We start from the raw sequence: 27,659 nt of genomic DNA on the forward strand, positions 1-27,659 counted from the left end.
AGAGGGTAGAAAGGATTAGAGAGAAAGGAGGCAGCCAAAGAACAAAGGAAAAAGTGTCATGAAATAGACTTTTCCTTCCAAGGTACTAAGTCTGGAAGGCATGAAGTACGGAAGGAGAGGAGATGCACGAGAGAACACATGAAGGAGGATAACTTTGAATCAGGGTGGTCTTAAATGTAAAGGATGAAGCACATTGCCTGTACCTGTCACTGAAGGGTGATGTCTCTGGATGAAGAACTTTCTAAAAATTACTTTGAGGCCACATTGCTTCAGACATCAGAGCATTTTGCAAAGAAAGGAACACTTGGTGTACATCTCACAGGCTGCAGAGGTAAGAGCAGGGCAGAGGTGCTGCAAAACTGTGCATGGAAATCCACAGAGGTGCACCCTGCTAATTTGCATCAGAGGTTGTTTTTTAATTATGATTTGTTGAATCCTATACCAGATGAACACGCAGAGTCCTCCCCCTGGTGGCAAGTAAAAAAGCCATAGCAATGATTTTTTAGTCATGTCAATCTAAAGCTCTGAATTAAATCAGCATCAGATAGGAACTACTTTTTATTTGATCAACTGATAAAGCTGAGGAAAAAAGGAATATTTAGCACAGCAAAATCCTTTTTTAAGGCTTATATAGATTTACTTTGAGGCTGATATGACTTGAGAGTAGCTGCTGAATTAAATTCCATCATTAATTTATTAGACAATTTGCAGGGGGAGCAGAGGATAAAGCCTGTAGAGTAACTTTCAGCAGCTGAGCAGGGTAATTGCAATGTGTAATAATCCCATTATTTCCACTGAGTCCTTGTCTTTTAGTGCCCCGTTGAGTTTTGGTGCCTAAAATTCCTTAGACAGGCTGGTCTGGAAAGTAACTAATGCTGCTGAACAGTAAAAATGGACTCAGTAGACAAGTCGAGTTTATCGTATAAAACAATTTTCCCCACCTAATGTCCTCAGATAGCTCTTCAAAAAGTATCTGCAGAAAGTTATCTCCATGTTTGTTATGGGAAGTTATGGCAAGTGTCTTTTGGACAGGATTTTTTGCTTTAGATTACTAATTTGGTGGTGGAGGGGAGAGCAGTAGGCGGTGTTTATTTTGGCTTTACTATGGCTTTCAACACTGTCTCCCAAAGCATCCCCATAGACAAACTGATGAAGTACAACCTAAATAAATGGGCAGCAAGATGGATGGAAAACTGGCAGAACTGCTGGGCTAAAAGGGGCTCATCATTAGTGGAGTACCCTTGGTTGGTACTTTTTAACACCTAACTCTGAGCAAACTGGCAGATGATACAAAGCTGGGGAGAGGAGCTGATATCCACATAACAGTGGTCGTGCTGCCACTGAGGACCTCAACAGGCTGGAGAAATGGGCAGAGAGGGTTGTCAGAAGTTCAAGAAAAGGAAATCCAAAGTCCTTCACCTGCACCAGTATAGTCTGGAAATCTGCTGCGCAGGAGAATATGGGAATCCAGGTGGAGAACAAGCTGACCACGAGCCGGCAACGCACTCGTGTGACAAAAGCCCATAGCATGCTGGGCTGCATTAGAAAAAGTGTCCCCAGCAGGTCAAGAGGGGTGATTTTACTCCCCTCTATTCCTCTTTTCAGTTCCAGTAAATAAACACATTGCCTTCAACAATGTGGGTAGCGTAAGAATGGCTGAATTGTAGTTATATGGTAAAACAATTGATGCTTTTTAATTATAAAAAGGGGAAACCTTCAGCTGTGACATTCAACATTAATAACCACTGCAACACAAACAAAAATATATCCCCCCATGCTTAAGAATGTAAAGCTATGCCCCAAACCACAAAACACTCTCTGCATGTTTATGTTTAAAAAGGTTTAATTTTTTTTCACCCTGGTACAAAAATACAGTACAATGTGATGGCAAGGCATTCGCCAAAAACATTCAAAGAATAAAAGGGGAAACCCCGTAAAGCTTCAACATAACCCACCCTGACTTGATGGAACAATCAAAAGGTGAGTGCATAAGGAAGAAGTTAAATTTCTGCCCAACGGCAAAAAAAGATGAATCACACAGTTTTACACAAAAATACATTTGCAGAGCTGATAATTCACATGCTACTTGGACATTCATGAAATGTATTCTACTTGGTGTAGTGGCAGAATTCATGGGTTTGGATATCTAGAAAACAACTGGCCCAGGAACATGCCCCAGTGATGGGAATGCCCAGTAAAAACTATGGGATCACATAATACCAGTGAGAAAAGAGATTCAACCCTGATTAAGTGTCAAAATGATGGCTACTTCTAGTTTTTCCCATCACATTGTCCTCAAATAGTGTTTTCCCTACACACCTCCCTTTTAACACCAAATATTAGTGGTTGCACAAACACACAAAAAGATGTGTTTGCACATTACCCACTTGCACAGAACCATCACAGTGCAAACTGCCAGGCAGAGAAAACACCGTAAGTAACTGTTGTGTGTGTGTGAACTCCAAATAGGGTTTAACCTAACATTGTTGACAGGGGAATTATGTCCCTTCAGTGCATCTACATTCTTGGTCTGTTTAATCATTTCCTCTTAGTTTTGAAGTGATGAAAAGGTATTATTCAGTGTTTTCATTATAGTTCATCTCCCAGGTGCTTTTGTTTGAAAGCATCGCCTGTCAGCTTCTCCTGGGCCTCCTTCATGCCTTGGACAACTGAAAGATTACACAGAGAGATACCAACTATTAATCTCAGGGTGAAAACATCAAGGTGAACTGGTAATGAAAGTGTTTTAAAACAACACAGTTACAGAATGTAGGTCTACAGATTAATCTGTAAGATAAAAACCAGTCCAGCACACTTTTCCCAACTATGTGCAGCTGGATCATGCAAATTCCATGATTTCCCATGCCACAACTGGAGACAAAATTGGGTCCTACAGGCTTTTAGTAGGTATTAAGGAGAATCATGATCCTGAATATGGTTCCTCAGGCATTAGAGAATGACTCACTCACACTGTATTTAACCACTCCCAGCTATGGCACTTCAAAGTACCATCATTTTTCTCCACTGCCAAAGCTTCATCTCACTAAAAATGCACTTCAAACTACTTGGTACATACCTTGATCAGCATTGGTATAGAAATACTTGTAGCTGGGGTTTCCTCTCTCATTTATGATTTCTGGATGGACTTTTCCACTGGGGTCTATGAAACAAGAAATCCAACAGGAAATTTAGGTGGAAAGAGGAAGAACAGAGCCCAGTGCTGTGAATGGACACAACAGCTGTGGATGCCTTACCCATGAAAAGGATTCTGGGAATGTAACCTCCATCAGGACTAAAGGCTTCATCCTTTGGCTCTTCATCATCCTACACAGCAAAGCAGGAGAGAGGGAAGATATTAGCAAGATACCTAACAAAACACGGTGCTTTTTACAGAAACAAGTTCTTGCCTTCAGATTCCTTCTACCTTGGGCAACTTCCATTTTGAACATATCCTAAGTAACTGCATTATCCTCCACTCTCAAAGGAAAGAAAGTTATTTTTACCTATGGAAGTATCTTTTGTGAAAATAATATTTTTTTCTGGTCTGTCAATTTGCATTACCCACCCCACTCTGGTATAGGACTGTTTGATACATACTGAGAGAATGAACATAAATTCCTTTTTCATGGAAACTGAATCACACGAAGTATAAACTGTTAAAGAGACAATGGCAGAGAGCCAGGTTTATAAACACAATTAAAGTAGCCAGACTGAAGAAAAGTCTTTTTAAAACAATAAGTTCTATCAATCAATCCTGAATGCCTATTCAGAAGTGCAGGATTTAGGATGTACACAAAACAGGATGCAACCAGTTGAGTCAGACTGCAAATGTTTGATTGCAAATGTTTCATTTCAGCTAGGCAGAACATGGATACAGAGCAGAGGGCAGCCTACCTCAAGGTTGACCATAACAAAATTATGGGCAAGTTCAGAGATCTCCTTGGATTCAGCAAACTTTGGCTTTAAAGCTAAGGAAAAAAATAAAAATAAGAGGTATGTAAAACCAGTGGAAAATATTTCAGATTTTCAGGTCAGTATCAATTTCCACTTCATCCCTCCCTCTAGAGAAGTGGCACTTTTCAATTAGCAGTGAGTAAATGGAATGTATGTATCCAACCCTTAAAGCTGGGCACAGAACAGGAGGTACCTGAAGCAATTCTTGCTGGGCAGCCATGGGATGAAGCCTGCCCAACATAGGTGGTTATATTTGATCCAGTGCAACAGAAGCAGAAATCCTGCTGTAAACCACCACTCCCACTCAACTACCTCATCCTTTAAGACTTAGGCCCACACCCAGCTTGTTTGCTATGACACTGCCATATTATGCCACTCTCAATGAAATACAAATACCATTGGTTACATTTTGGATGCAAAGTTCACGTTTCTCATGGCTACATGAGTTGTATACAAAGGTTCATGAGAAATTTCAGCAAGCTCTAGTATTCAATGCACTTACCTTTGCAAGCTCCACACCAGGACTTGTGGATGATAACCATAAGAGGCAAACCACTAACAAAAAGAAAAAAGAAAATTGTCAAAGAAATTCTATTACACGTACATTTTAACAGTCAAGGCTTCCTCAAAAGCTAAATGTAACAGTAAATAAGTGAGGTGTAAAGAGATTATGTGGTGCTCTAAGACTGTCTTGCAAAAAGTTTTCCAATCTTAAAACATGTAATAATTTATTATAGCTGCCAGTCAATAACTGCTTGTGTAGAGGAAGAAACTTTCTCTTAGTAGTTTAGATTTCTCAGATACACAACTGGTCATGTTTTTTTTCCCAGATTACTGGAAATGGTTAATGACAGCAGCTGCTTGAGAGATGTCAGGAAGGATTTTCGTGGCTGCTTAAGGCAATGCAGTGGGTGACAATCCATCCCCCTCCCCATTATAGCCCACGTGTCTCAGTCACCTCCTGTGACTAAGGCCCTCCACTGAGAAACCACCAAACCCAATAACCCAGCAAACCCTCTGGCTGCCTGCATGGCTTCCCACGCATTTGTATGTTGAAACTGATTGTGATGGATGTGTCAGGTGCCAGGACTAAGAAGGAGAAAAGGCCTGTGAGGACCTGCAGCCTAAATAAAGTGCAGTGCAAAAGGACCAAAGTTATTTTTGCTTTCTCTCTTTCCAAATAATTCATTTAACTTTACTAGCTATGCTACCCAGAGGTTAAGTTTCCATATAATAATGATATGGCTTCCAGAGCAGTAAGAACAGCCTAAAACTAGGTGAATGAGAGGAAGAAATCTGGAGAGAACACCCTATGTGGATACTTCTTTTGGGATATGCCAAGCAAAGCAAACTCCAAGTTTTCTCCTACTGTAAACTCTGAACCATATTAGGGGGTAAAAACAGTCAAATTTTCATACACAGATTATTAACACCTTTGCACACAACAACAACTACATTAATTACTAACAGAACTGATATATGAGTTTTTCTTTAGCTGTAAATAGGTATGAAAGGAAATCTCTACTTAGCAGTGTTCAGTAATGAACTTCAGAACAAGGAAAGGGTGGAAAGGAAGCCATTAACATTTAGAATTGTTCAAACACAAGTTTCCCATATATAATTAACTGATATGTCATCACCTTTATATATATTTGCAGTAAGGAGCAAGAATACACACTTCCCTCGTAAAGCTTGCATTGTGTCATTGCCCTCTCCCTGATGATGAAAAACCATTTCTTTTCATTGTTTCTATAGAGTCCAAAATTACTTTGCTTCTTTCTTGAGGAGAGGCTGATTTAAGACTGGATTTGAGATTGTTCTTATCACCAAGGATCAGTGATTCATGTTGAAAGAGCTCAATTGTCTGGTGGTCAGTACTGCAACACACTTTTTAAAGAGAAACCTTAAAAGCAGGTTTTAAATGGAAGTGCTCACATCCTTGAAATACCAACTCTTCGTCAGTGAGAACTCACAGAGGTTTGAGATAATTGAAGTGTTTTCTCAGCTTTGTTCACTGGTAAGACAAACTTATTTACATTAGAACATTTTTGTAGTCATTTCTCAGTTCTGCAATGAATAAATCCCTTTAGCAGCTGGTGTGTCGGACAGACACTGTAACTGAAGTAACCCTTCCTGCCCCACTTTACCATTTCCTCCCAGGGAGCACTACACGTACAATTAAAACCAAAAGCCGTAATTTATTAGCATGAAGAATGAAGCATCCACCAGAAAGTGAGTTTATATAAGCTGTACCCAAAATTATTGGAAACTTAGCTACCCATCACAGCTGGTACAGACTTATGAGTTTCACACAGAACACTGTCAGCTCATTTTTTGTATGAGAGCACTCGTTCTTAAGCAATTTGTGTTTTTAAGGGTGTATAATGATGACCTTGAAGAAAAAAAACATGGCAAATTATTTCAGCAAAATAGTCCTGCAGGTAAATTAAGACTTTACTCCATTTAAGGCACACATTTTATTATTAGACCTGAAACAGAGAAGTTTGAGTTTGTTAAGCCAACACCCTTCTGCAGTGCAGAGCTGCAAATCTCTCTTGGGTTCAGTCAGATTTTCTGAAACAGTCACATCCTAAAAATACAGCCTGTTCCAGTTCTGGACCTGAAGTCTCTTCTGCAGTTTGACATTATCTGGAGGCAGCCCAGGAAAAACAATCTTCTTATTCCAGGCATACACACACCAATGTGGAGGGTAAAGTTTTCACTACAGTCATCACCTTTTGCACTTTCATGTCACACTATTCGATTAGTGGGGTTTATGTCTCCACAGGAGACTTCACTTGTTTGGGGATGCACCAGTAGCTCTCCTTTTTTGCAAGATGCCACTGGGGAGAACGCAAGGGTGGGAACTGCTTCCCTAGAGATCCTCCCAGCGATGCAGCTGGCTCGGCCGCTGCAGGGACACGGTGCCCATCTTCCCAGAGCTGCTGCTGCCAAGGGATCCGATCCCCGACGGTTGGGACGCAGGCTCTGCGGGGTCTGTGACTGAAGGCACATCCTTCCCGCTGCGAGTACTTCGGGGCCCGACCACCGCCACTGCTGGGTGGCACAGGTGACACTTCACTGGATGCTGCGGCTCAGGTACTGCAGGAACATGCTGGCCAGCTGGGGCAGGTTTTCATCGCTGGGCTGCATCTTGGTGTAGCTGATGAACTGCCTCCGCAGCCGGCTCAGCTCGGCCACGCTCACGGGCCGGCTCAGCACCAGCCCCTCGGCCACGCCGGGGACGCGGATGGTCTCTCCGGGCTGGGCCCCGCTCCTCTGCGCGGCCAGGACGGCGGCCAGCACGTCCTGGGTGACGCGGTCCAGCTGGTGCAGGAAGCCGCAGGACTGCAGCGGCTGCGTGCGGGTGGCGCGGTGCGGCGGCGGCGGAGCGCTCTCGAACAGCGCGGCGCGGATGGCGCCCAGCGGCAGCGGCTCCTCCCCGCGCACCGTGAACAGCGGCCGGTCCCAGCGGCAGCTCGGGTCGGGCTCCTCGAAGGGCGGCTCGTCGGGGCCGCCCGCGCCACCGGCGCAGTGCAGGAGGCAACGCGCCGTGCCCGCCTGCCGTGCCGCGCAGTACAGCTCGTAGCGGATGCTCCGCAGCTCGTTGCCCGCGTCCACGATCACCACGTCCCGCCGGCTCAGCCGCCGCTCCACCTCGGCCCGCAGCGCCGCCCGGCCGCCCTCCGCCTCGGCCACGACGTGCGCCGGCCGCTCCGGGCCGCCCAGCGCCTCCCGCAGCTCGGCCGCCCGCCGGCTCTTGCCGCTGCCCGGCCGCCCGCACAGCACCACCAGCGGCATCGCCCCGCCAGCGGCGCCCGCCCCGGACGCGGCGCGACTGCTTCCGCCGGTCACACACGCCCAGAGCCCGCCCCGGCCCCGCGCAGCGCCCGGGACGGGCCCCGCGCGGCCGCCCCCGTGCGGCCCTCGGCGCGCTCCTTCTCCCCACAGGTGCGGGGAATCGCCTCGCCCCAGCACGGCTCTGGCACCGCGACAGCGTCCTGCGAAGCCACCGGCTCAAAAACGCCATCGCAGCAGTTGTTGGAACGCCGGGACCCCGCCCTCGTCCGCAGGGAACTCAAAACCGCAAAGTCCCCAGCATCCCCCGACATTGTGCAGTTTACAGAATTGAAATCGAAGGCTTGAAACTTCCTAGACCACCGGCTCTGGTGCATCTCAGATGCATCCCAGATAATTTCGTGTAATTTTTCATCTCCTGATTTATGGTCAGATTTAGGGGGGGAAAAGTACTTTCTAGGTTTATATTTTCTTTGCTATTAGTAGTTTCTTCTAATCCTTCAATTTAATATCACTCAAATGCTGCCCAGCTCAAATCAGCAAGCAGATCTGTGCACCAGCAAAGAAAGGAGAGTGTAGCTCACATCCTTTCCATCCCTTCCTGCAGTGTCTTTTTGAGCAGGAATGCTCATCATGCCTAAACCTGAGAGCTCAGACCTTGCCATCCTTCTCACCCCTCCTCTGTCTCATTTTAAAGCTTTCTCTGCTGCACTGCAAAGCAATGCTACAATTACAACTGTAGATACTGAAATAATCTACTTTTTTTTTTCCTTTCCAAAAATTCTAAAATAGCAAGTTACAAAAACTTGTAAGACTTCTGAAGTGTACCATCTGGGTTAATTCAATCTCTGCACTAGAGTGTAGAACTTGCCAGATGGATCAGTTTGAGAGCAGAACTAAATTAAACAGAAAACCTGGAAGGCATGAGGAATTTTTACTCATGTCAGCATTGTCAGATCTAGGTTATAAAGTTAAAATACAAGTAGAATTTATAAGCATGCCATTCTCCTTCTTGCATTTTAACAAGAAGCACAAGAAACTCTGAGAAAAAGAAAAAATGTCATTTTTTCACCTTTTCAGTGTTCTTTTTAGAGTTTAAGCTTAACCCAAATCAGGTTCTGTCAGTTCACTACAGGTTGAAACTTCCAGATTTTTCCTGCAGATGGAAAAATACCTCATGCTGAGGCCTCATCTATACAGGCACAGGGAATTTTAGGGAAGCTCTTAGCACTGCTGAGTTCAAGGGGATTGAGCACCACTTATATATGCATTTCTGTGCTTGAGAACTGTATCTTTCTTTATTGTAATAATTATTTCCTTGTTTCAAAGGCATGCTAGGGCTTCAATCATTTAATTAGACTGCAGTGATTAAACCTAGGTGGTGCCTTGGCAAAGTCAACAAAATTCTGTATTTTCTCTCCAATAAGCTGTAGGGATCTGAAGAGTCTCCTAAACCACCCTCATTTTTGTTAATAGAGACTCTTTTCTGTGGTTAAATTTAGGGCTGAAATAGAACCTTTGTGAATGCTTCTGGAGACACATTTCTGTATTTAAAACTAGCAAACATACCTGGCTGCTGCCTCTTTCTTCCCATCTTCTAGTGTTCTCCAATGAATATGATCTCCAAAACCTGCCAGAGAGAAGGGTTTATAAATGCTGCTTAATTTAACACATCAGCTAACAGAGGAAAACAGCCCAACCCTCAAGAGTGTTTTCAACTCATTTTATATTCTTTAAAAGCCAACTATAGCCCCACTTCTGGAAAGACTTCTGCAAATACAGCCCACACAGTCGTATGAGGAATCCCATTGAAATTAATTAACAAAAACATACCATGCTCATGAATATTTCTATATATGTATGTAAATGACACTAAAATCCCCCAAACAGATATTAAAATTGAAGTGCCTTCTGATTATTCTCCATTCTTTTTCAATCTGTGAACATTTATTATCTGATGAGTGACAAATTAAACATGTCAGCATTTGGCTTCCTAAATCCCACCAAAGGCAAACTAAACTGAAACTTAAAAACTCCTAGGCCAACATATGATCATTAATTGCTCTAAAGCTGTTATGCTGAGTATTCCTGCTGATGATAGTATCATTGAAGAGCAAGAAAGAACACTATTGCACAGATTTCTGAGTGTTACAGTGACTGAACAATGCAGGAAATATTTTATCTGGCATACAGATAACAAGCCTTGTTATGTCAATTGATTTAAGAGTGAGTTAGTGTATGTTTAACAGCTGCAAAGCAGCGACTGCCAGGGTTGGGTTTTTTTGGTAGCCAACACAGCACGTGGCCAAAAGCCACCTGGAGAGCTGAGATGAAGGGGATCCAGGAGCTGTACAAAGAGGAACTCTCTTGGAACACCTTGGCTCCAGTAATTAACAATTACGGTGCCGGATGGCCAAACATGAACCTCGGCTTGCCCCTTCCCATCCCTAAGGGTTTGGATTAGTCAGCAACCCACCGTGCTCAGGGTGCTGAGGGGAGCAGATCTCAGGAGCTACACAGAGATCAGGAGGCACAGACTGCCCAGTGCTGACACAGGGGAAAGTGGACATTGTCTCCAGTAGACGACTATGGCAAAGAAGCTGGAGAAAGCCTAAAACAGCGTCAGCCAAGTCCTCGGGGCACCTCAGTTCAGCATCTGGGAGGTGTGGACAGTGGCACAGTGTTTGTGTTACCTGATCTTCTCTGCTGATATGAGCAACTGGGAACATACGTGATGCAACACATCAAACAGATGAGCTCGCGGTGGGGTGGGGATGCCTCGTCCATGTCCCCTCACACCCACACAGCAGCTGCTGAGGCAGTCTCGGACACAGGGCTACATTTGTACCAGCTCAACGTCCCAGAGCAAAAACCAGCTGGATTAGCAGAAGTCACGTTTACCCAGAATAATGACACGTCAGCTATTTCAGGCCAAAATGTTAAAACAGGGAAAACCTTCTATTGTTCTAGCTGGGAAACACTTTTCAAAAGCTTTTCTATATTTAAAACAAATCCCACTTTGTGGCGAGCTTCGGTACGTTTTTAAAAGCATTGCCCAACACATTACAGAGTGTTTCTTTTGAATGAAAGTCATCTAGGGAATTAAAGGGTGAATGGCTGGCTGGGATCCACACCACAGCTTTGCTGTCAATTGATCAAATTGGTTACAACCAGCCCTGAGGAGATTTACCTCTACGGCAAAGCCACCACCTGGGGTGAAGCTCAGACCCCGGGTGAACTGGGCCATTAGACACGGTAATTAGACAAGGAGCCTGGGCAAGCCAAGAGCGAGGTGAGGAGCGGTCACGAAGGGCAAGGGAAGCCGAGGGCGGAGGGAAGGGCCATTCATCGCCTGCCAGGAGCCCGGCGGAGGCTGGGCAGGCACGGGGCACTCGGCACGGGGGGCACCGAGGGGCTGCTCCCCCAGGGCTCCGCGGTGACGAGGGGTTCAGCCAGAACCGAACTACGACGGCGGAGACCCCGCAGAGCGCCCCCCGCACCTCCAGACCCCGAAGCTGCGCTCTCTGCTCCCGCCCGGCGGCCCCCGCGGGCTAAGGGGATCGGACCCGCCCCGAGTGGGGACAGAAGTTGGGGAAAGCCCGAAGAAAGCGTTTGTCTGACCCTTTCCGAGCCCTCCCGCGGCGGAGGCGGCGCAGGCCGCCAGCACCAGGCACAGGCAGAAGACGGAGGCTACCGCGGGCTGAGCCTTCATGGTGTCGGCGCGGGCAGCGGCAGCACCCGGGTACGGCCCCGAACCTCCAGACAGGACAGGACCCGCTTAACTGGATTTTTCTTTTTTTCCTCTTTTTTTTTTTTCCCCGTTTTTTAAAGCCCAGGAAGTGATGTGTGGCGGATGTGGGCGGTGCGCCGCCCTCACGGCTCGGCCCGTGGAGGCACCTGGCGGGAAGGGTGCGGGGGGGCTCAGGACGAGTTTGGCTCCGTACAGGGAGCCGGGAGCCCCAGGGCACGGGTCATCGCATCGGGGCCCCAGAGCCCTGGTCACTCCCTCTGGGCAAACCCCAGCGTTATCCCGACGGGAGCAGGCAGCGGTGGAGGGGGGTGGTTCCTGATTTATTTTCTCCTTCCCAAATAAACCCTTTGTCGCGCTGCTCTCCGTAGTTGCCCTGCTGTCGGAAAGGCAAAACCGACCAGAAGCACAGTGTGTGAGGGAGGTTTTGCTGAGGGGGACAGAGCGAGTGTTGACGAGTTTGGAAGCGCGGCGTCCCGGGTTTGGGTCACCGGGCATCACTCCCTGCCCCGGGGCACTGGTGACTACTGCTCCCTGGAGACTACAAATCCCAGGACGCCTTGCGTGCCCAGCCCTGCCCGTATGTAAATACGAGTGGGCGGATCCGCCAATCCGCGGGCGGGTCGGTGCCCTCACGTGGTGCGACGCTTCCTTTCTCTGTGCGCCCCTCTTTCCTTCTTCGGTCGCCATCTTGTTCTCGCCGCGTGTTGGTAGCGGGGGCTCCGCCGCGCTCAGGTGAGGGGGCCCGCTGTTCCCGTGTCCCGGTGTCTCCGTGTCCTGGTATTGCCGCGTCCCTGCCGACCTGAGGCGGGCGGGGCGCCGCGGCAGCTTGGTCCTGTCCCCGTGCGCCGCGCTGGGCCGTTCCCCGAGGAGAGGCCGAGGGAGTGACTCCCTTGTGCGGGGGCTGCCCTGGCTCACGGGGCCGCGGCTCTCCCCTGGGGTCGCGGTTACACGGGCTCCTGAGGGATGGGCCGTGTTGCCCTCCCGCTCCCCGTGCTCTGGGGATGGCCAGCGAGCCACCCTGAGCCTCTTCTCCCGCCGCCCCGCGGGGTCCCTTCGTGCTCCGATCCCTCCCTCGCTCCTGCTCTTCCCCTCCCCGTCGTTCCCGGCACAAAGCACATGCGGAGACTTCCCCATCGTTCCGGGGATCACTGATGAATTGCTGGGGCAGAGCAGCGAAACGCATTCCTTTTGCTGGAAGGTTTGAGGCGTTTTTTCACCTATTATGGGTTTTCAGGGCTTTCAGCCTTTAAAGGTCCCACCTGACCCGTGGGAGAAGCACTGGACTAACTTCCCAGTCACTGTATTGGATGAAGAGCTACTAGACGTTCATATAGCAAATACGTCCATACACGAACTTCAGAGAGTTTGGATCTCGCTCATTAGTTTAAGTATCATAGATTCATTATATGAATACTATTCCAGGTAGTTTAGTGATTAATCTACCCCTGAGCCCTCATAAAGATAAGGGTGTTTTCCCAGACCAGTTGTGGTGTATGTACTAGTTTGGGTCTGGTTGGAGTCAGTAATTCAGTTAAATACTTGCATCAGTAAACTGGCGTCCTGAAAATGAGTACCTCGGCGTGATGCAGAATGAAATGTCCTGTTGAGTTGCCTCATTGTGGCACAGACACTTCAGCTAAATGCGGGTCCTTCCTACTGCAGGACTGCTGTGGATTGTTTAGGTGGTGTGACTTTAAAGCTTTGTTTGTTTGTTTGACACACTGTTTTGAGTAATGTTCTAGAAGTCTAAAAAACCCACTGCAATTGTAAGAGTACTCTTAAAATGGACTGTGCCTTTTTTTTGTTACTGTTTTGATGGTTAACTTGAACTTTTTCTTGCTCTGTAGACGTAGCACAATGAACCAAGAAAAACTGGCCAAGCTTCAAGCGCAGGTCCGAATAGGAGGAAAGGTAAGAAAACCACCAGAGACACTTTTGAAAACATAGGCTGAAGTTCATAGAAAGGGAAGAAGAAAATTATTCTGAGGCTTGACCATTACAGGTTTTGTGTGATCTGGCCCATAGTGCAGCTACCTGAAATGCAAATTTCTTTCAGTTCACAACTGCTGGATGAGCAGTTTCCAGTGTGCAACCATTGTTTTAATTCAATGACTTGTTGTGACCTGTGAAAGCTCCAGCTAAGCTCACCTGTTGGGTGTTCCAGTTCTGCCTTTCTGGCCTCCCTATTGGGGATTTTCTTCCTTCGTGCCCACTCCAGTCACTGGCTCTGCTCTGAGCTGTTTATTTTCTCTGAGCCAGTGGGTAGTTAATAAGACCAATAAAAAGGCATGTAGTTTGTTCAGTATGGGTGCTCATCCCCTGCGGTAGGGATGATTGTACCAAAGTTTGCAAATTAGGACTTCCAAAACTGCTGTCTGTGGAACACTTTGAAAATGTTAATGATTTGCTTGCCAAAGTGTAACCTTTTAAATCACTGTATTTGTGCTTCGTTTTGGAAAAAACATCTTGGGGAAACTTTGTTATGTATTGCTTGATGTTAAGTAGTATTTTTGTAGTCTGGTTTAGTGCAAGGGAAAATATGCTGTTGTTTGGGGTTTCTTTGGTCTTTTATGCTTAAGAAAAAACTTAAAATTGGGAATGATGGCCAAAGCTGTAGGAAAAGGGAAATAAGTTGAGAAGCGTTTTTGTCTACAGAAATGTCTCATAAGTTGAAAGATGTTGCTCAGACGGTGGTATGACTTTTGCAATTAGTGTTGAGAGATCTTGAGTAGAGCTGACTGTTGTCTCTTGATTCTTTCCCAGGGAACAGCTCGCAGAAAGAAGAAGGTGGTGCACAGAACAGCTACAGCTGATGACAAAAAACTTCAGAGTTCCCTCAAAAAACTGGCAGTAAATAACATTGCTGGCATTGAAGAGGTATAGTGAAAAAATAAGTGTTTCCTGTTTGAAATTAAATTCACTGTCATTTTGGTGGTGGTGTGGTGGGGTTTGCTTTTGGTTTTGACAACAGTTTTGTCTTCCACGCAAAACCATAGAGATCTGATTATTGAGAGGTAAAGTTGTTTGATTTATTGTTGTCTCATTGACACGAATCTGTACGTACCTGGAGAAGAAAAATTGAAGGTTCTGTTGCCAGGTAGTGTGTGGTGGAGGTAGTAAGTTCTGTGCACTGTGTGTGTCTTGCATTCATTGCAGAACAAAACTTCTCTTTGTTCTTGACTTTTATGAACGTGAATCCCTGCTCTAAAGAGAAAAGCAGGAAAGGTACGTGTACTGTGCAGGACCATCTAGAGCAGGTGTGGTGCAGAATACAAAGGAAAGTTTAGGAACACCTTGAGTAGGAACTTGAGTCTGTATTACCAAAATTAGGACCTTTTACTACACAAAAATTGCTGGAATTGTTTGCAGTAGTTACAGAAGATGTTTTTTAAAACACTGCAGGGACTCTACAGAAGTAGCTTCTGTGTTAATGTAAGTAGGAATGTGAAGGTTTCAGATATTCTTTGAATACCTCTTAATTTACATGTTTTAATAAAACATGTTTTCCATAACAGTGTAGAGAGTGACACTCACACATGGGAGGAGGAGGATGTTCCTCCATCATGAACTCAGTGTTGCTGTAGTACTTGTACTACTTAGTTAAAGAAGTACAATATTTAATCTGTGATTAATTAATTGAAGCAGGATTGCAAGGTGCGTGCAGAAGTCACTAAGTGCGTTCCTCCCTTCCAAAGGCAAATGCAGATTCAGTGTGGTTTGCCTGTAAGTTTTCAGACCTCTGTTACAGAAACACTTCAGTTTGTTTGTTTTCTTAAGCTTAATACAAATATGCTGAGCTATATGAACTAAAGAAGGACATTGTTCCTCTTAGTGTATGTTCAGGGCTTTTTTCTGCACAGAGCACAGGATCTTTATTCAGACACAGTTATTAGGGATTTTAAATATCTCAATGTGTAGGAAGATGATGCAAAATGTTTATACCTTGATAGCAAGAGACGTAATTGCAGAATGTTTTATTCAAGTGAACGCAAGTTGACCTTGGTAAGCTTTGTGCAGATAGAAGAGTAATGTTGAGTCAAACATGAGTAATGCCTTTGTGTCATTTTAAAAGGGGCTTTTAAGTAACAGGATGACTGTGGTTGAAGCCTTTACCATTTCCCTGTGGGCAAAGGACAGGACATTGCTTAGTTTTGCAGGAAAGCAACACACCTGGATTTCCTGTTCAAAACATATTTGGAACTCTGCTGCTGTGTGAGGATTGAGAACTCAGATGTTTTTGTATTTTAGATCTCGTCTTTAGTTCTGAATTCCTCTTTTCTCCCTGTAACTTAAAAACATTGCTTATTATTTTTTTCGCATAAGTTTAATACCACTGTTGTGTCGGATGGGTAGAGCTCTCTTCCTATGGTCAGACAGAATTATTTTTCACATAATAGATTAGCCATGCCCAGAAGAAAAAAAGCTTTTCAGCTTTCCATTCTGTCTTCCTTTAAGTTAAAAAAGCATAACATAGACCTATACAAATATGCCAGTGTGAACTCTGACAGAAGGAGCAAAGCAGGCTGTAAATTATAATTCTTGGTGATTCAGAAGGCTAGGGAAGAGGAAGAGAGCAGGATCACTGTGTGATGTCCTTAGTTGTAAGAGCTGTCATGGAATTATTGGGAAGGTATTGGAAGTCTGTTCTAGAGCAGTTGGTCCATAAAATCCCAGTGCTGTGTGTGCATCCCTGCCTTGAGCCAGTGTGAGTCCTGTGCCTTTGCCAGATGGGCAGAAGCAGGAATGTTTTCCTGGTAGGTGACACAGGTACCTGTGAAAGGCAGTGGCTTAACCTGATGTGGTAATGCTTTGCTGTTGGAGCTTTGAATTTAGATGGTGTTAGTTCTAGGTGCTTTTATCGTGGTTATATTATCCTTTAGGAGGAGTGCTAGTTCTGTAGTTTTTAATATTTCAAATCTAGATTTTTGTTATTATGCTTGTGTAACAAGATGCTGCAACACTTTGGTAAATGTTATTTATATATTTAAACAGGTGAATATGATAAAAGACGATGGAACAGTTATTCACTTCAACAACCCCAAGGTTCAAGCTTCCCTCTCTGCCAACACTTTTGCAATTACTGGTCATGCAGAGGCTAAACCGATCACAGAAATGCTTCCAGGCATCTTAAGCCAGCTTGGTGCTGACAGCTTAACAAGTCTCAGGAAGTTAGCTGAACAATTCCCAAGACAAGGTAGGTTTTTTTGGCATCTTTCATAGCTGACTTAAAGGACATATGAAGTACTAAAAGTTTTAACCCAAATTTAACAACAGCATGTGACTTAAAAAGTAATCAGGAATGTGTGTGCTTTCACTCATTTGCCACTGTTGTGGAAGTAGAGGGTGGGGGAGGAATTTTTTTTAATCTTTGTTGATTCAAGATTATATAGGCAGGCCCTGATTTAAAAGAAATAGATACGTCTGGCATGCTGTGATTGCAGGTGTACAGCTGTGTGTGGCAGAATGCTTAGGGGAAAGCAAGTTCCTGTTTTTACTTGGAAAAACCCAACCAGTTCTTTTTGTCAGGGAATCTATTCTGTTTTCTTTGTTCATTAAAAACATATTTGTATTGGAGTTATAGAAGAAGAAATATGTTCTTCTGCTCTACAATTTACTTTGGAATTCAGCCAAGACTTTAAAAAACTAATTAAAAATCAAAGTTTTAGTGGAAAAATAAAAAAGCCAAATCACAGTTATGCATGTGATTCTTTATTTTCTATTAATTTTAAAACCATGGGAGCATGGCTAGAGGGGTGTAGGCAGTATAACTAATACTGTAATTTTAGTTAAAAAGTGAAGATCAGGTACAGTTCCAGGTTAGATTGTTACAGCCATTCAGATGACTGTAGTTGGATGTGTAGTCGTCTGTGTGTGGAATGGAACATACATCACCTGTGCTAATGTTTTCAACAAAGAGTTGTTCTTTTAAATCAATTTGAATGTCTTCCACAATCATGTTCAGAGTTTGAGTGAAAGTAAAGGGTTAGTTTTTCTTCTTTAGTAATGTGTAAAATACCTTTTAAAATTTAGAGAGATCATCATTAGCATATCTCTTTTGATGCAACCTCGGTCCCAGTAGATGCTGTGCTTTCTTTAGGTAGTACAGGAAGTCAGACCAATGAGAAAAAGTAGTTCTATTTTTTTAGTTCTTGCATTTCTCTAGGTTACTTGGGACTGAGAGAGATGAGGTTTGATGCAGGACAGTTGATCTGGAAGTATTTTTCCTACAGTTGTAGCCCCTTGGTATTTGAATCATACGATATGTTGGTCACTGATGGGTACCACATTATTGTTGTATTCAAACATGTGACTTCACTTAGAAGATTAAGTCATGCTGAGGCTTTTCTTTATCATCTGATCTTTTGCAAGCTCTGTGTGAATACCCCGTAGCATCTGAAAATGGCTCTACTAACACTTTGCTGTGAGAATGTCCCCAAGGAAACCTTTTGGTCATGCTGTTAACTCCCAATACCTGGTCATTTGTATGTTTGTCACTGTTGGGGATTGGGGAAATGCTTGCTTTCTTCATGTGTATGGTTTTTATTTTGCTGTGTGAGTGTTCCTAATTCTGTATCATGAGAACTCAGCACCAAATTTCTTTTTTTTAGTGTTGGATAGTAAAGCACCAAAATCGGAAGATATTGATGAAGAAGATGATGATGTCCCAGGTAGATACATACACACTTTTATGTCCACTTAATATGTAAATATTTTGATTTATTCATTTAAATATGTAGCTTTTGATGTGATTATACTCCTTGGTTGCTAAGGGAGGCTTCTTATATAGGACAGCATTAAAACATGACTTGGGATTCCAGCTTTTGAAAAAGGGATTACCTTGTGCAAATACCTTAATTATTGAGTGAAACTAGGTTAAAATATTTTCAGTGAGGTTGAACCAGGTATCTAAATATCCAAACAGGGGTTTAGGACTGCAAAATGACATAATTGGCATAGTTATCAGGTTGTTTTTATATCAGGGTCTGGAGTGGGAATTTCTATTTCTGTAGTAGAAGAAAAAAGGCTTATGTCAGTGTCTGAAAGTAAATATGGGAAGTTCTTAATTTAATCAATGAATAACTATTTTATCAATCACCACATTCTACTGTATCCATCAGAATGGTGTGTTAGCTAAAACAACATATATGACCAGAGATTGAATTCCTCGTGCCTTGGCACTGGTCTGTTTCCTTGTGACCTTGCATAAAATTAAATTCTCTAAAACGTCAGGCATTTTTTAAAGAATGCTGATGCTCAAAACTCAACTGCAGCTAGTAGAGCACTTCTGAAAATCAGCTCTTAATCACTTAATGTTAGAATTTTCACTCTTGGAGTGTTTCTGCATTTCTAGTTCTTTGTGTATGTTTAAACAAACAGTATTTTCTAAAGCCCTTTGAAATTTGCCCATAAAGAATTGGTTTCCCTAAGTGTAATTAAGTACTACTTAACCTTTCCTGTAATTATATGCATTTTCATTAAACTTACAAAGGTAATCTTACTGGGCATTACTGTATTAAATATCTTCATCTTTTTCAGATCTCGTAGAAAATTTTGATGAAGCATCAAAGAATGAAGCTAACTAAAACATAAATAGTTCTGGAAGCTGGCATGGACTAGATTTAAGAAATCAGCTATGTGGTTCCAAAGTTTTAAAGAAACAGAGAACATCATCTGTTAATAGTTCAGTAATATAAATATTTTGTATTTTTATGATGCTGTTTGTTCAGCATTTTCTGTCAGTTGATTTTGCATTTTGCACTTACTCCCAGGATCTACTCTTTTGGTCAAAAAGAAATGTCAGTGCAGTTTGAGGGGTGTGTGTATGTGTGTGGGTGTACGTATAGTGGAGAACAAATTGGAGAACACATATTTAACCATTTACCCTTTTCCTTTGGAAGTAGAAATAAAATGAATCTTCAGCATCGTTACTTTGATTATCACCAAACAGTGCACAGAAGGGAGTTAAGATTAACGTTTTGTCCACATTTTGTGACCTGAAGACATTACACCATTAAAACCTGGGGTTAATTTGCTGTTACCTATTGTACTTGCAGGTGTGTTTCTCAATGTACACATATTTGTCATCAACATTGTGTTCATCCCAGGTTTTAGGGGAGATGAGCTGTTTTAGCGGCTTGTTTGGTGCAGTAACATTTTAAAAATTTGGTCTCATCAAAGTGTGCTTTTTTTTAAACTTTTTTTTTTTTTTGGTCTCTTAAGGTTTTGATACAAGCTGGTATTTGGCTTCTTCCATGTAGACGTAGCAGTATGTTCTCCTGGTGGTTACTAAAATACTTCCCAGTCAAAAGAAAAACACCTTGGTTCTCTACTGTCAGATCACTTCCTAAGCTTGGAGGTCTGGTTGGTAACAGTCCAGTGCATCAGTTTTGCACAGTAACAGGTTTTTGCTTGAATAACTTCAAGCTGTTCTCTTGGCATGACTGCATTTACTAGCAGCTGATGATCCACTCTCATTCTTAGGGCCCTAGGAGCTAAATGCACTGTGTGAGCAATGTTTAGGGTGGGAGAAAAGAGTTGTTTATGCTTTGCCCTGCTGCCTGCTGGGCAGCCTGTGCAGCGACTAGCTCTAAAGGGATTTTTTTTTTTTTTTTTTTTTGCCTATAACTTACCTTGGCCTATAACCTACCTCTAGGTTTGGTGTCATCTGTAGTAGCTTCTTACAAAACACAAACGCTCCTCAGGCATAAGGAGGACATTGGGAGGTACTGTTGGTACAGTGCAGTATTTATGACCTTTCTTTAAAATGCTTAATGTGAAGCTGTTTTCTCAGAGGCTCTTTCAAGGTTCTTGGTGTAATGTGCATTACAGTATAGTTAGACATCATTGTAACTTCTGTCAAGGGCAGCTGTGGCTTACAAAAGCCACTTTGTTTTTTTTCTCTACATCTGTCACTTAACTATGGCTTAATTGGAACATATCAGCTTTTGGTGTAGGCTCATATGCTAGAGAACTGTAATAGTACAAGCAAACAGTCCATGAGTTCTGGAGACTTCGTGAACCCACAGAAGTAGAGCTGTAGTGGTTCGTCAGCTGAACTCCTCGGTTCATTTTCTAGGCTTCGTTCAGTTTTTCCTGTTATATTTTATATACTACATGGATCTTACTACAAAATAAAATAACAGTACAAAAGAGGAAATGCTCCCTCCTGTGTGTTGTCTGCTCCTCCCACCAGCACTGGCTGAGGAAGGCAGGTGGATGCTGCAGCTGTTTGAGACAGCACTGCATTCTTGGTGGCAGTGACCAAGGAAGACATGTAGGGCTAGGGAGGGTCCCATTAGAGCTCTAGGATTTCACACTCCCTATACTCACTCCTATTTTCTCTGTGGTGTTGAATGAAACTTTCGTTTGTGGTATGGCTGATCAGCTGTAGATGATTTGTTCTGTTTATAAGAAGGAGATGTCTCCACAAGTGTGTGCTCAGGCACGTGGAATTGCCTTCTGCTCCCTCTGTGAGCCCAGGGAGCAAAGGAAGGACACGAGGCAACAGGTATTTGCAGTGTTCCTCTGTTTGCTTAAGAGGTACAAGTGAAGAACCTTTCCGTTTAGCAACTCTACTGAGTTGATACATGGGACACTCCCTTCCTGAATACTAACCAGATACTGAAAATTCCTGCTTGTTCCTTCTGATGTAGGAAGTACGGCAAAAGTAATTTTGTGAGAGACTAAAAGTAAGCCTTGGAAACAATGATGCTGTAAGTTTATATAGCTGAACTTCGATTCCTACAAAATACTGATTTCGTTTTTGCTCTTGAATTTACATGTTAAACCCTCAAATTTTTCCTATGTTGATAACCAGTAAACCAACTAACTATGCTAGCTTACGTAGTTACATTATCTTCAGTTTTTTCACTGTCTCTGGAAACAGTCAACCACTTATGATTTGCTGCTGGAAATACTAGAGCTTATCAATCATTAAACTGATTTTAATTAAAAGTAGCCCATCGAGGCTGTTGTGGGAAGAGCTCTTTTTTCTTTTGTATTTATTCGTGGTGTAACACAAACAGTGTTTGTATGTGATGATGGAAATGCCAGGTTACTAAAAATAGTTTTGGGGAGCGTTGGTAAGTAAAAACTCCCCACATAAAGGTGAACATTAAGTTGTTCTTTGCTTGGCTTGAAGCACGATAACCACCATACTTCTGAAGCCCTTGTGCTTACTTGCTCACTACTAAACTCTGCTGGCATATTAAAGATACTGGTAATGATATTGACATGTTAAATAACTTAAATAAGTGATTGGAAAGTAGGAAGATGGAGCAGAAAGGAAATTGAAACATCTCCTGGACTGTATGTGAGGGGGAGTCAAAGCTTGATCAGTGAAAACCAAGGAGTCTGCAAATGTGTGAGACAGCAAACACTGATCTTCCTTCCCTGGCTGCTGGTGCATTTGTGTAGTTCCCTAGTTTATGGGTGGGACCCAGGGTCTGGCTGGCTTCTCTGAGGCAGCAGAGAAGTCTGCAAAATCTTGGAATTGTTTCATAGTTTTCTCTATGAAATAAAGAAATGCTTGTGTGTGATGGATGCAGAGGTTACATACAGCACAGGCAGTGGTGCTGGAGACTTGGGGCTGGGTGCATGGATTTCCCATGCAGAGCCCAAAAACAAAGTGAGTTTACAGCTGAGAGTGTTTGTAGGGTGGAAGGAGTTAATATAAAAAGGACATTTAATGCACAATACAGACCTTGAATTTTTTATTTTTAGCTTTTGTTATGTAGCAATATTTGAAGAGCGCGCAGGAATGATAAGGATGAATTTAGAGCTGCTGCGGAAATATGTTGATAACTTGCTCATATTTGTCAACTTACCATGGGAACTAGGAATTGCTATGAGCTCCCTTCTGCCAGGATTTTCACAAATAATATTTTGGATTTGATGTGTACAAAATGAGCACTGGAGGTCTTACAGCTGATTTAATTACTGAGCGGTGTGTTGATTGACAAGTGTATTCCTGTTAGCAGGAAGGAACTGAGGAAGCCCTAAAAGCACAGTAAAGCTGTACTTATGTAAGAGACGAATTCATGTCCAGAAGGATCTTCCTGAGATTGCCTGGAATCAGAACCCATGCTGCTCTGGATGGTAGGAATTTACAGAGAGCTGAGCAAACTGCCCCTTAGGTGAAGGTGAGTGAGTGAATTCTTCCACTAGCACTTAAGATCAGTCTGCTGTTGTTATTCAAAGGCAGTACTGGTTTGTTCAACAAAGTGAGCAGTCTTTATTCTGGGGATCCAGATTTCACTAATTAAATGATCCCTGTTTTGTACTTGAGCAAATGAAGTGGTGCAGAACAGAAGCACATCACAACAACAGCCATAGCCACTTCACAGAAGTGACAGCCCAAGTGCAGGGAATGGTTGTTCACCTTTACCAGCTTTCCTGTTAAATAATTTATTATCGCCCCTTTTAAAGACCAGTCTGCAGGCACTGAAGAACTTAATGGATTTATTCAGAAACATGAGGGCTGCAGTTTCAATCAAGGATTTGAGTAGCAAGCAGAGCAAGCAAAGAGACTAATTTTAAAATTGGTTGTCTTGGTATGTTTGGATGGAAGCTTGGGTTGGTATCTAGAGTGGGGTTATTGGGGTTTTCATTTCACATCCACCACTGTTACTGGACAAGAAAAAACAGACTTGTACATCTTCCAGGACCTTGGTTTGCCTTTATTTCAGGAATACTGCTCTGTCTCCTCTGTGTGTAAATTAATGAACACCAAACTGGATGTTTCTTGAGACAACTACATCTCTGCAATTGGTATAAAAAGCTACTTCTGCATGATAAACACATAGTATTTGGTGGGTTCTCTGTGCTATTAAACTCCCTCTCACTAAGCAACAGACCCTCAGCTTGCTTAGATGCTGCTTTTTTTGACAACTGTTATCTGTCAGATTCTCAAATACTAGGCAGCATCTCCTTGAATTTTGCATTGCAGGTAGATTTTTGTAGCTAAGCTAAATTAGTTGCCTCCTTGACGTAAAGGGAGATTAACTGCTCATTTGAGTTCTTGAAGTTGTTTTTGGTATTTTTGTTAAAGTATGAATTCCAAGGCAAACATTGAAACAAAAAATCCTATTTCAAGGCCTTTTGACCTTTCAGTGCACATATCCCAGCTGAATAAAAGGAGTTACACAACCTCATGCACTTCCTTGCAACATCCTTGTTGCAGCTATAGTAACTGCTTATGTCAAAAAGTAATATTAGAAAGTATTTAATGTATTTTTAGATTCTGTCTAATGCAACTTAGCTGACAAAGAAGAGCCGGTGCTGTGAGATCAGCTCTCTACAGACATTGGGAAGTGTGGCGCAAACAACATTTTGAGAACAGCAGTTTTCATTTTGAGACCGTGTGCGAAGCTGGAAATTTCCAAGCAATGCAAATTATTGCCTGACATAGGTAAGTGAAGACTTAAAATCTCGGCAGATGTCAGCAGGATGCCAGACCTTTGCACACCAAGAGTGAAGTTTGCTGAAAAGCTTTTACTAATCTCTGGCTTTTCTGCTGCTGACAGATGAAGGCTTCCCGTTCCTTTGCTTTCCCAACCTGATGCCTGAGGTCAGCTGGACCAGCATGCTCCGAAGCTGCAGGAGCCCATCTTGTTGCCTTTGCCTCACCACCTGCCAATGAGCTTGAAATTTCTGGGAGATAAAGGATAACCCCCTTAGAGGGAAGTTCTTGCAAGCAGGCTGGATGGGGATGGCTATCAGCAAAGCGGCCTCACGGGCTGGACTGACTGAATTGGCCTTTTACCCTGCTGCTGCTGGGGCTTGGCAAGGCAGTGTAGGGCAGCTTGTGCTGCTGCTACTGCCAGGGTCCTACCAAGTTTGGGAAGAGGGAGGGATTGGCCATATTGAAGCCTTGGGTGATGATCTAGTCAAATCCTCTAATTTGCAGTTTGTTTCTAAACTTTTTGTTGGGAAATAGGGGTTCAGTCCAGTTCGCTCTGCCTGCACCATGGGCTGATAAGCTGCCCCATGTGAGCCCAGCGTGCCCTCACTGCCCTCTGCCCCAGCCATCCCATTGCTCCACAGCACCGAAACACAGCCCTCCCTGTGAGCCTGTTCTGCATGTCTCCTTTTAGGTGAACACTGATTTACTGGGGAAAGCTGCTGAAGTTTTGATGTTTCATGCTGCAGGTTCTTGTTCACTGAAAATCACTTTTTAAGTTACTGACCCAGATCTTTAACATAGAATTTCCACTTTTGTTACAAGATGTGGTTTCAAATGGTTTCTGACACATGGTGTTGAATTGAAAATAACCCTAGCTTGCTTTCAGCATTGTTAGAATCTCCAGGGAGTAATAATGTGACTAAAGTTCCTGCTCTGTTCATTTTGAAACCTTTGCTGTATTGCTGAAGTCTTGGTCTGCTCTGTGATTGACAGTTGTAATTAGTGACATTTTGCATGTTTCTGAAAGAATGCAAATACAGCCTAAAATAATTTTTACTTTGAATTAGGATTTCTTCCCCTATACGTCTTAAGTTTCCCACAGCCTGCTTCCACAGTTTGACTGAAAGACACCAGGTTTTCTCATGATCTCCTGCTGGATATTTGGGTAGTTTGCTGAGACTTCCTTCTATTTTGACACAAAAGTGATGTCAGTTTTCTGAAAAACAGGGAATGTGTTATTTTCTAGTCTTTTCTATGTTGCCTTTTAGCTGCATGATTTCAGTGTTGTTGTAAATTATTAACTTTTGAACACAGGGATTATTATTGCCTCTAACTCTTCTCCTGCCCTTTGAGTTGCAGGGTTGCTTTCATTGGCAGTGTGCACTGAGAAATCATGTTGGCGACTTGCAGCCCTGAAATTGTAATAGCTTATCCCATTACACGGTGCTTTTTCCAGCTCAGTTCTCCTGAGAACCTTGAAATAGGTTTTCCATAAAAATATTCCAGACACTCTTTTTTCTTTTAAAGGCTATAGTCAAAATTGAAGGGATAATCTAGCTATTGTTTCTAGTGAAATACATATTCTATCCTGATGATTTTGTAAATTATAGAGGATTTTTATAGTGCAGTCTGGATCACTGAGAACCTGGTGGGTTCTTTGAACAAGTTTGCTTGTTTGTTGGCTACAAGCAGACAAACATCATTAGCATCTTAGCTGATGGAAACTCTTCCATGAAAAATTCACACAGTCTTACTGGTTTTAATCTGCACAAGCACTTCATGGATTTGCAGAAGCTGTAATAAAAGGTTTAGGTGTCTTATACCTCCATTTCCTCAATGGCTTACAGTAGCATCATCAGGAATGTACACCCAGTGTGTTCACCTTTGTGACTGCAGTTCTGTCATCTTCCTTTCTCTATAGCTGTTGTGGTATTGTCTGAGAAACAGGATTACTGAATTTGACTGATATCACAGTGTGCTGATACTTTCAAACTGCTTGGGTCCTCATGTTCATTATGGTTCAGGACGGCCAGTATTTGTTGAAAAAGAAAAAAGAAAAGTAGTAACTATTCAGAACAAGAATTCACTTGCATTGAATAAATATGGTGAGCAATTCTTTCTATTAGTTTCTCTGCTGAGACATTAATCTGTGCTAAAATTTGTATGAGATGTGCCTTGGTTCAATTTTTGCCCTTTTATCTTAACACTTAGATCAGCCAAGATAAGAGAGGTGATTAAATACTTGTCCTCAATTACTCCTACCCTTGTGAGCAGCCCAATGAAAAATTGTTGCAAGAGGAATTACATGCATTGGTCTACGTGCACAATAAAAACAAGCTTTAACAGTTGTTCCTACCATAGTTAAGTAATCCTGTTAAAGCAGAAACATTTGCAAGTTTTATGCTCAGGATGTCTTTCTGGTTTGATGAAAGCAAAATAAAGGACAGAGGTCAAAGATGCCAAAGAGCATTTTTCTCTCCCCTCCAAGAGTGCAGCTTCCTGATGTATGCGCTGTTATTTATTGTGCCCTATTTAATTCTGTATCACAGTCAAAATTGTTTGCAAGGGTTCTGGCAGTTTGAAATGCAGTACCAGGCTTTTTTAGCAAACTCAAAGCATTCATCTGACTGACTGCTGAGGTACAAACATGAACAACACACAGACATCTCTCACTGAGATATTGGGGAAATAGCTGGTCAGGCCTTCCCAAGTGTCTGACTCACAGCACTCCACAAAATTTCAATCATGTGATTCAGCAAGGCATAAATAAGCCCTAGGTGGTTTTTTATAGGCTTAATTACACCTGGTGAAGCAATGTTCTTTTGCTTGAGCAGGGAGTTGCCAAAATGCTGCGAAGGCAAACCATTGCCAGGAGAACAGGAAGGTTCAAGTAGAGCCATGGAGGTCATGGGACAAGCAGGAGGAGTATGTGTACACTTCCATGGGATTTGCTGGTGGGGTTTGCCTGTGACGGTAAGACTGATTGATTCCCTGTTTGCCATCACTGCTGACTCAATAAATGACATGATCAAGATGAGCATGTGTGTCTCAGATATTTGTTTGTTTGTTTGTTTGTGTCTTTTCCCCCCTCATATGGACTAGTGAAAGAGAAATTGACCAATCAGAAGTGGGCATGCCTGCCTAAAATAATTAGTGGTTGTATTTAGTCAGGAGATCTTTACACAAGACCAGTGACACTATTGTTCCTTTCACTCAATTTTTGTGATGTAATATCTAGAAGAAATCATTATGGTTTTGAGGGGACATTAAAGATCATCATCAGTTTCGCCCCTCCTCCCCCTTGCCACATTCCAGTATCTGCAGGATTCTAGACTCATCCAGTCCATGCCTAACACCACACCTGGCAAATGGGAATTTTAAATATGTTTCCATGAATAAGGAGGCCAGCACAGGCTGGTATGTGAAGCATTTGCTAAGCCCATGCAACTGCAACCCATGGGATATTTTCCACCATTAGGGGAAAGGGCTGGAGCCAGTGCCATCCCAGCCACTGCTGGGCTAATGCTTGGACCCCAAGGATTGCCTGTTAAACACAGAAGGTAAGTGCTCAGAGGAGAACACTATGTTCCCCTAATGTTGCATCATCGTATTGTGTTATGGGCCTTGCTGGATACTAACTCCTTTGTTAGACTGTTTTCTGTAAAAACACTGAGTAAAAGATGTCCCTTTACCTTAAACCTCCATGGAGATTGAAAAATTAATGACAACTGGTTTTCAGTAGTTGTGAATGGC

At 43.1% G+C, this 27,659-nt stretch overlaps 3 protein-coding genes across 3 annotated transcripts; 1 reads left to right on the top strand and 2 right to left on the bottom strand.

Moving 5' to 3' along the window:
- Positions 1-1,825: 1,825 nt before the first annotated feature.
- TXNDC12 (thioredoxin domain containing 12) lies at positions 1,826-11,601 on the bottom strand. Its single transcript, XM_048312475.1, has 7 exons — positions 11,374-11,601; positions 9,322-9,382; positions 4,457-4,509; positions 3,895-3,968; positions 3,255-3,324; positions 3,077-3,160; positions 1,826-2,669 (listed from the first exon to the last, which is right to left on the bottom strand). Exons 1-7 carry the CDS (start codon positions 11,462-11,464, stop codon positions 2,590-2,592), a joined length of 513 nt encoding a protein of 170 aa, XP_048168432.1. The 5' UTR covers positions 11,465-11,601; the 3' UTR covers positions 1,826-2,589.
- On the bottom strand, positions 6,133-7,786 carry KTI12 (KTI12 chromatin associated homolog). Its single transcript, XM_048312474.1, has one exon. It carries the CDS (start codon positions 7,753-7,755, stop codon positions 7,033-7,035), a length of 723 nt encoding a protein of 240 aa, XP_048168431.1. The 5' UTR covers positions 7,756-7,786; the 3' UTR covers positions 6,133-7,032.
- Positions 11,602-12,128: 527 nt separating the features above from the next.
- Positions 12,129-21,485, top strand: BTF3L4 (basic transcription factor 3 like 4). The gene is made up of 6 exons (XM_048312477.1): positions 12,129-12,235; positions 13,351-13,414; positions 14,267-14,380; positions 16,496-16,697; positions 18,112-18,171; positions 19,040-21,485. The coding sequence occupies exons 2-6, from the start codon at positions 13,361-13,363 to the stop codon at positions 19,084-19,086; spliced, it is 477 nt and encodes a 158-aa protein (XP_048168434.1). The 5' UTR covers positions 12,129-12,235; positions 13,351-13,360; the 3' UTR covers positions 19,087-21,485.
- The last annotated feature ends 6,174 nt before the right edge of the window (positions 21,486-27,659 follow it).

Source organism: Corvus hawaiiensis, chromosome 9 (genome assembly GCF_020740725.1).
Source record: "Corvus hawaiiensis isolate bCorHaw1 chromosome 9, bCorHaw1.pri.cur, whole genome shotgun sequence".
Taxonomy (NCBI): domain Eukaryota; kingdom Metazoa; phylum Chordata; class Aves; order Passeriformes; family Corvidae; genus Corvus; species Corvus hawaiiensis.

Coding starts and splice junctions, on each gene's coding strand:
- KTI12 (XM_048312474.1), bottom strand. CDS start 7,755: ATGCCGCTGGTGGTGCTGTGCGGGCGGCCGGGCAGCGGCAAGAGCCGG.
- TXNDC12 (XM_048312475.1), bottom strand. CDS start 11,464: ATGAAGGCTCAGCCCGCGGTAGCCTCCGTCTTCTGCCTGTGCCTGGTG. Junction 4,510..9,321: donor AAGAAAGAGGCAGCAGCCAG/GTATGTTTGCTA, acceptor TCTTTTTGTTAG/TGGTTTGCCTCTTATGGTTA. Junction 2,670..3,076: donor CTATACCAATGCTGATCAAG/GTATGTACCAAG, acceptor GTAATCTTTCAG/TTGTCCAAGGCATGAAGGAG.
- BTF3L4 (XM_048312477.1), top strand. CDS start 13,361: ATGAACCAAGAAAAACTGGCCAAGCTTCAAGCGCAGGTCCGAATAGGA. Junction 14,381..16,495: donor ACATTGCTGGCATTGAAGAG/GTATAGTGAAAA, acceptor ATATTTAAACAG/GTGAATATGATAAAAGACGA. Junction 18,172..19,039: donor AGAAGATGATGATGTCCCAG/GTAGATACATAC, acceptor CATCTTTTTCAG/ATCTCGTAGAAAATTTTGAT.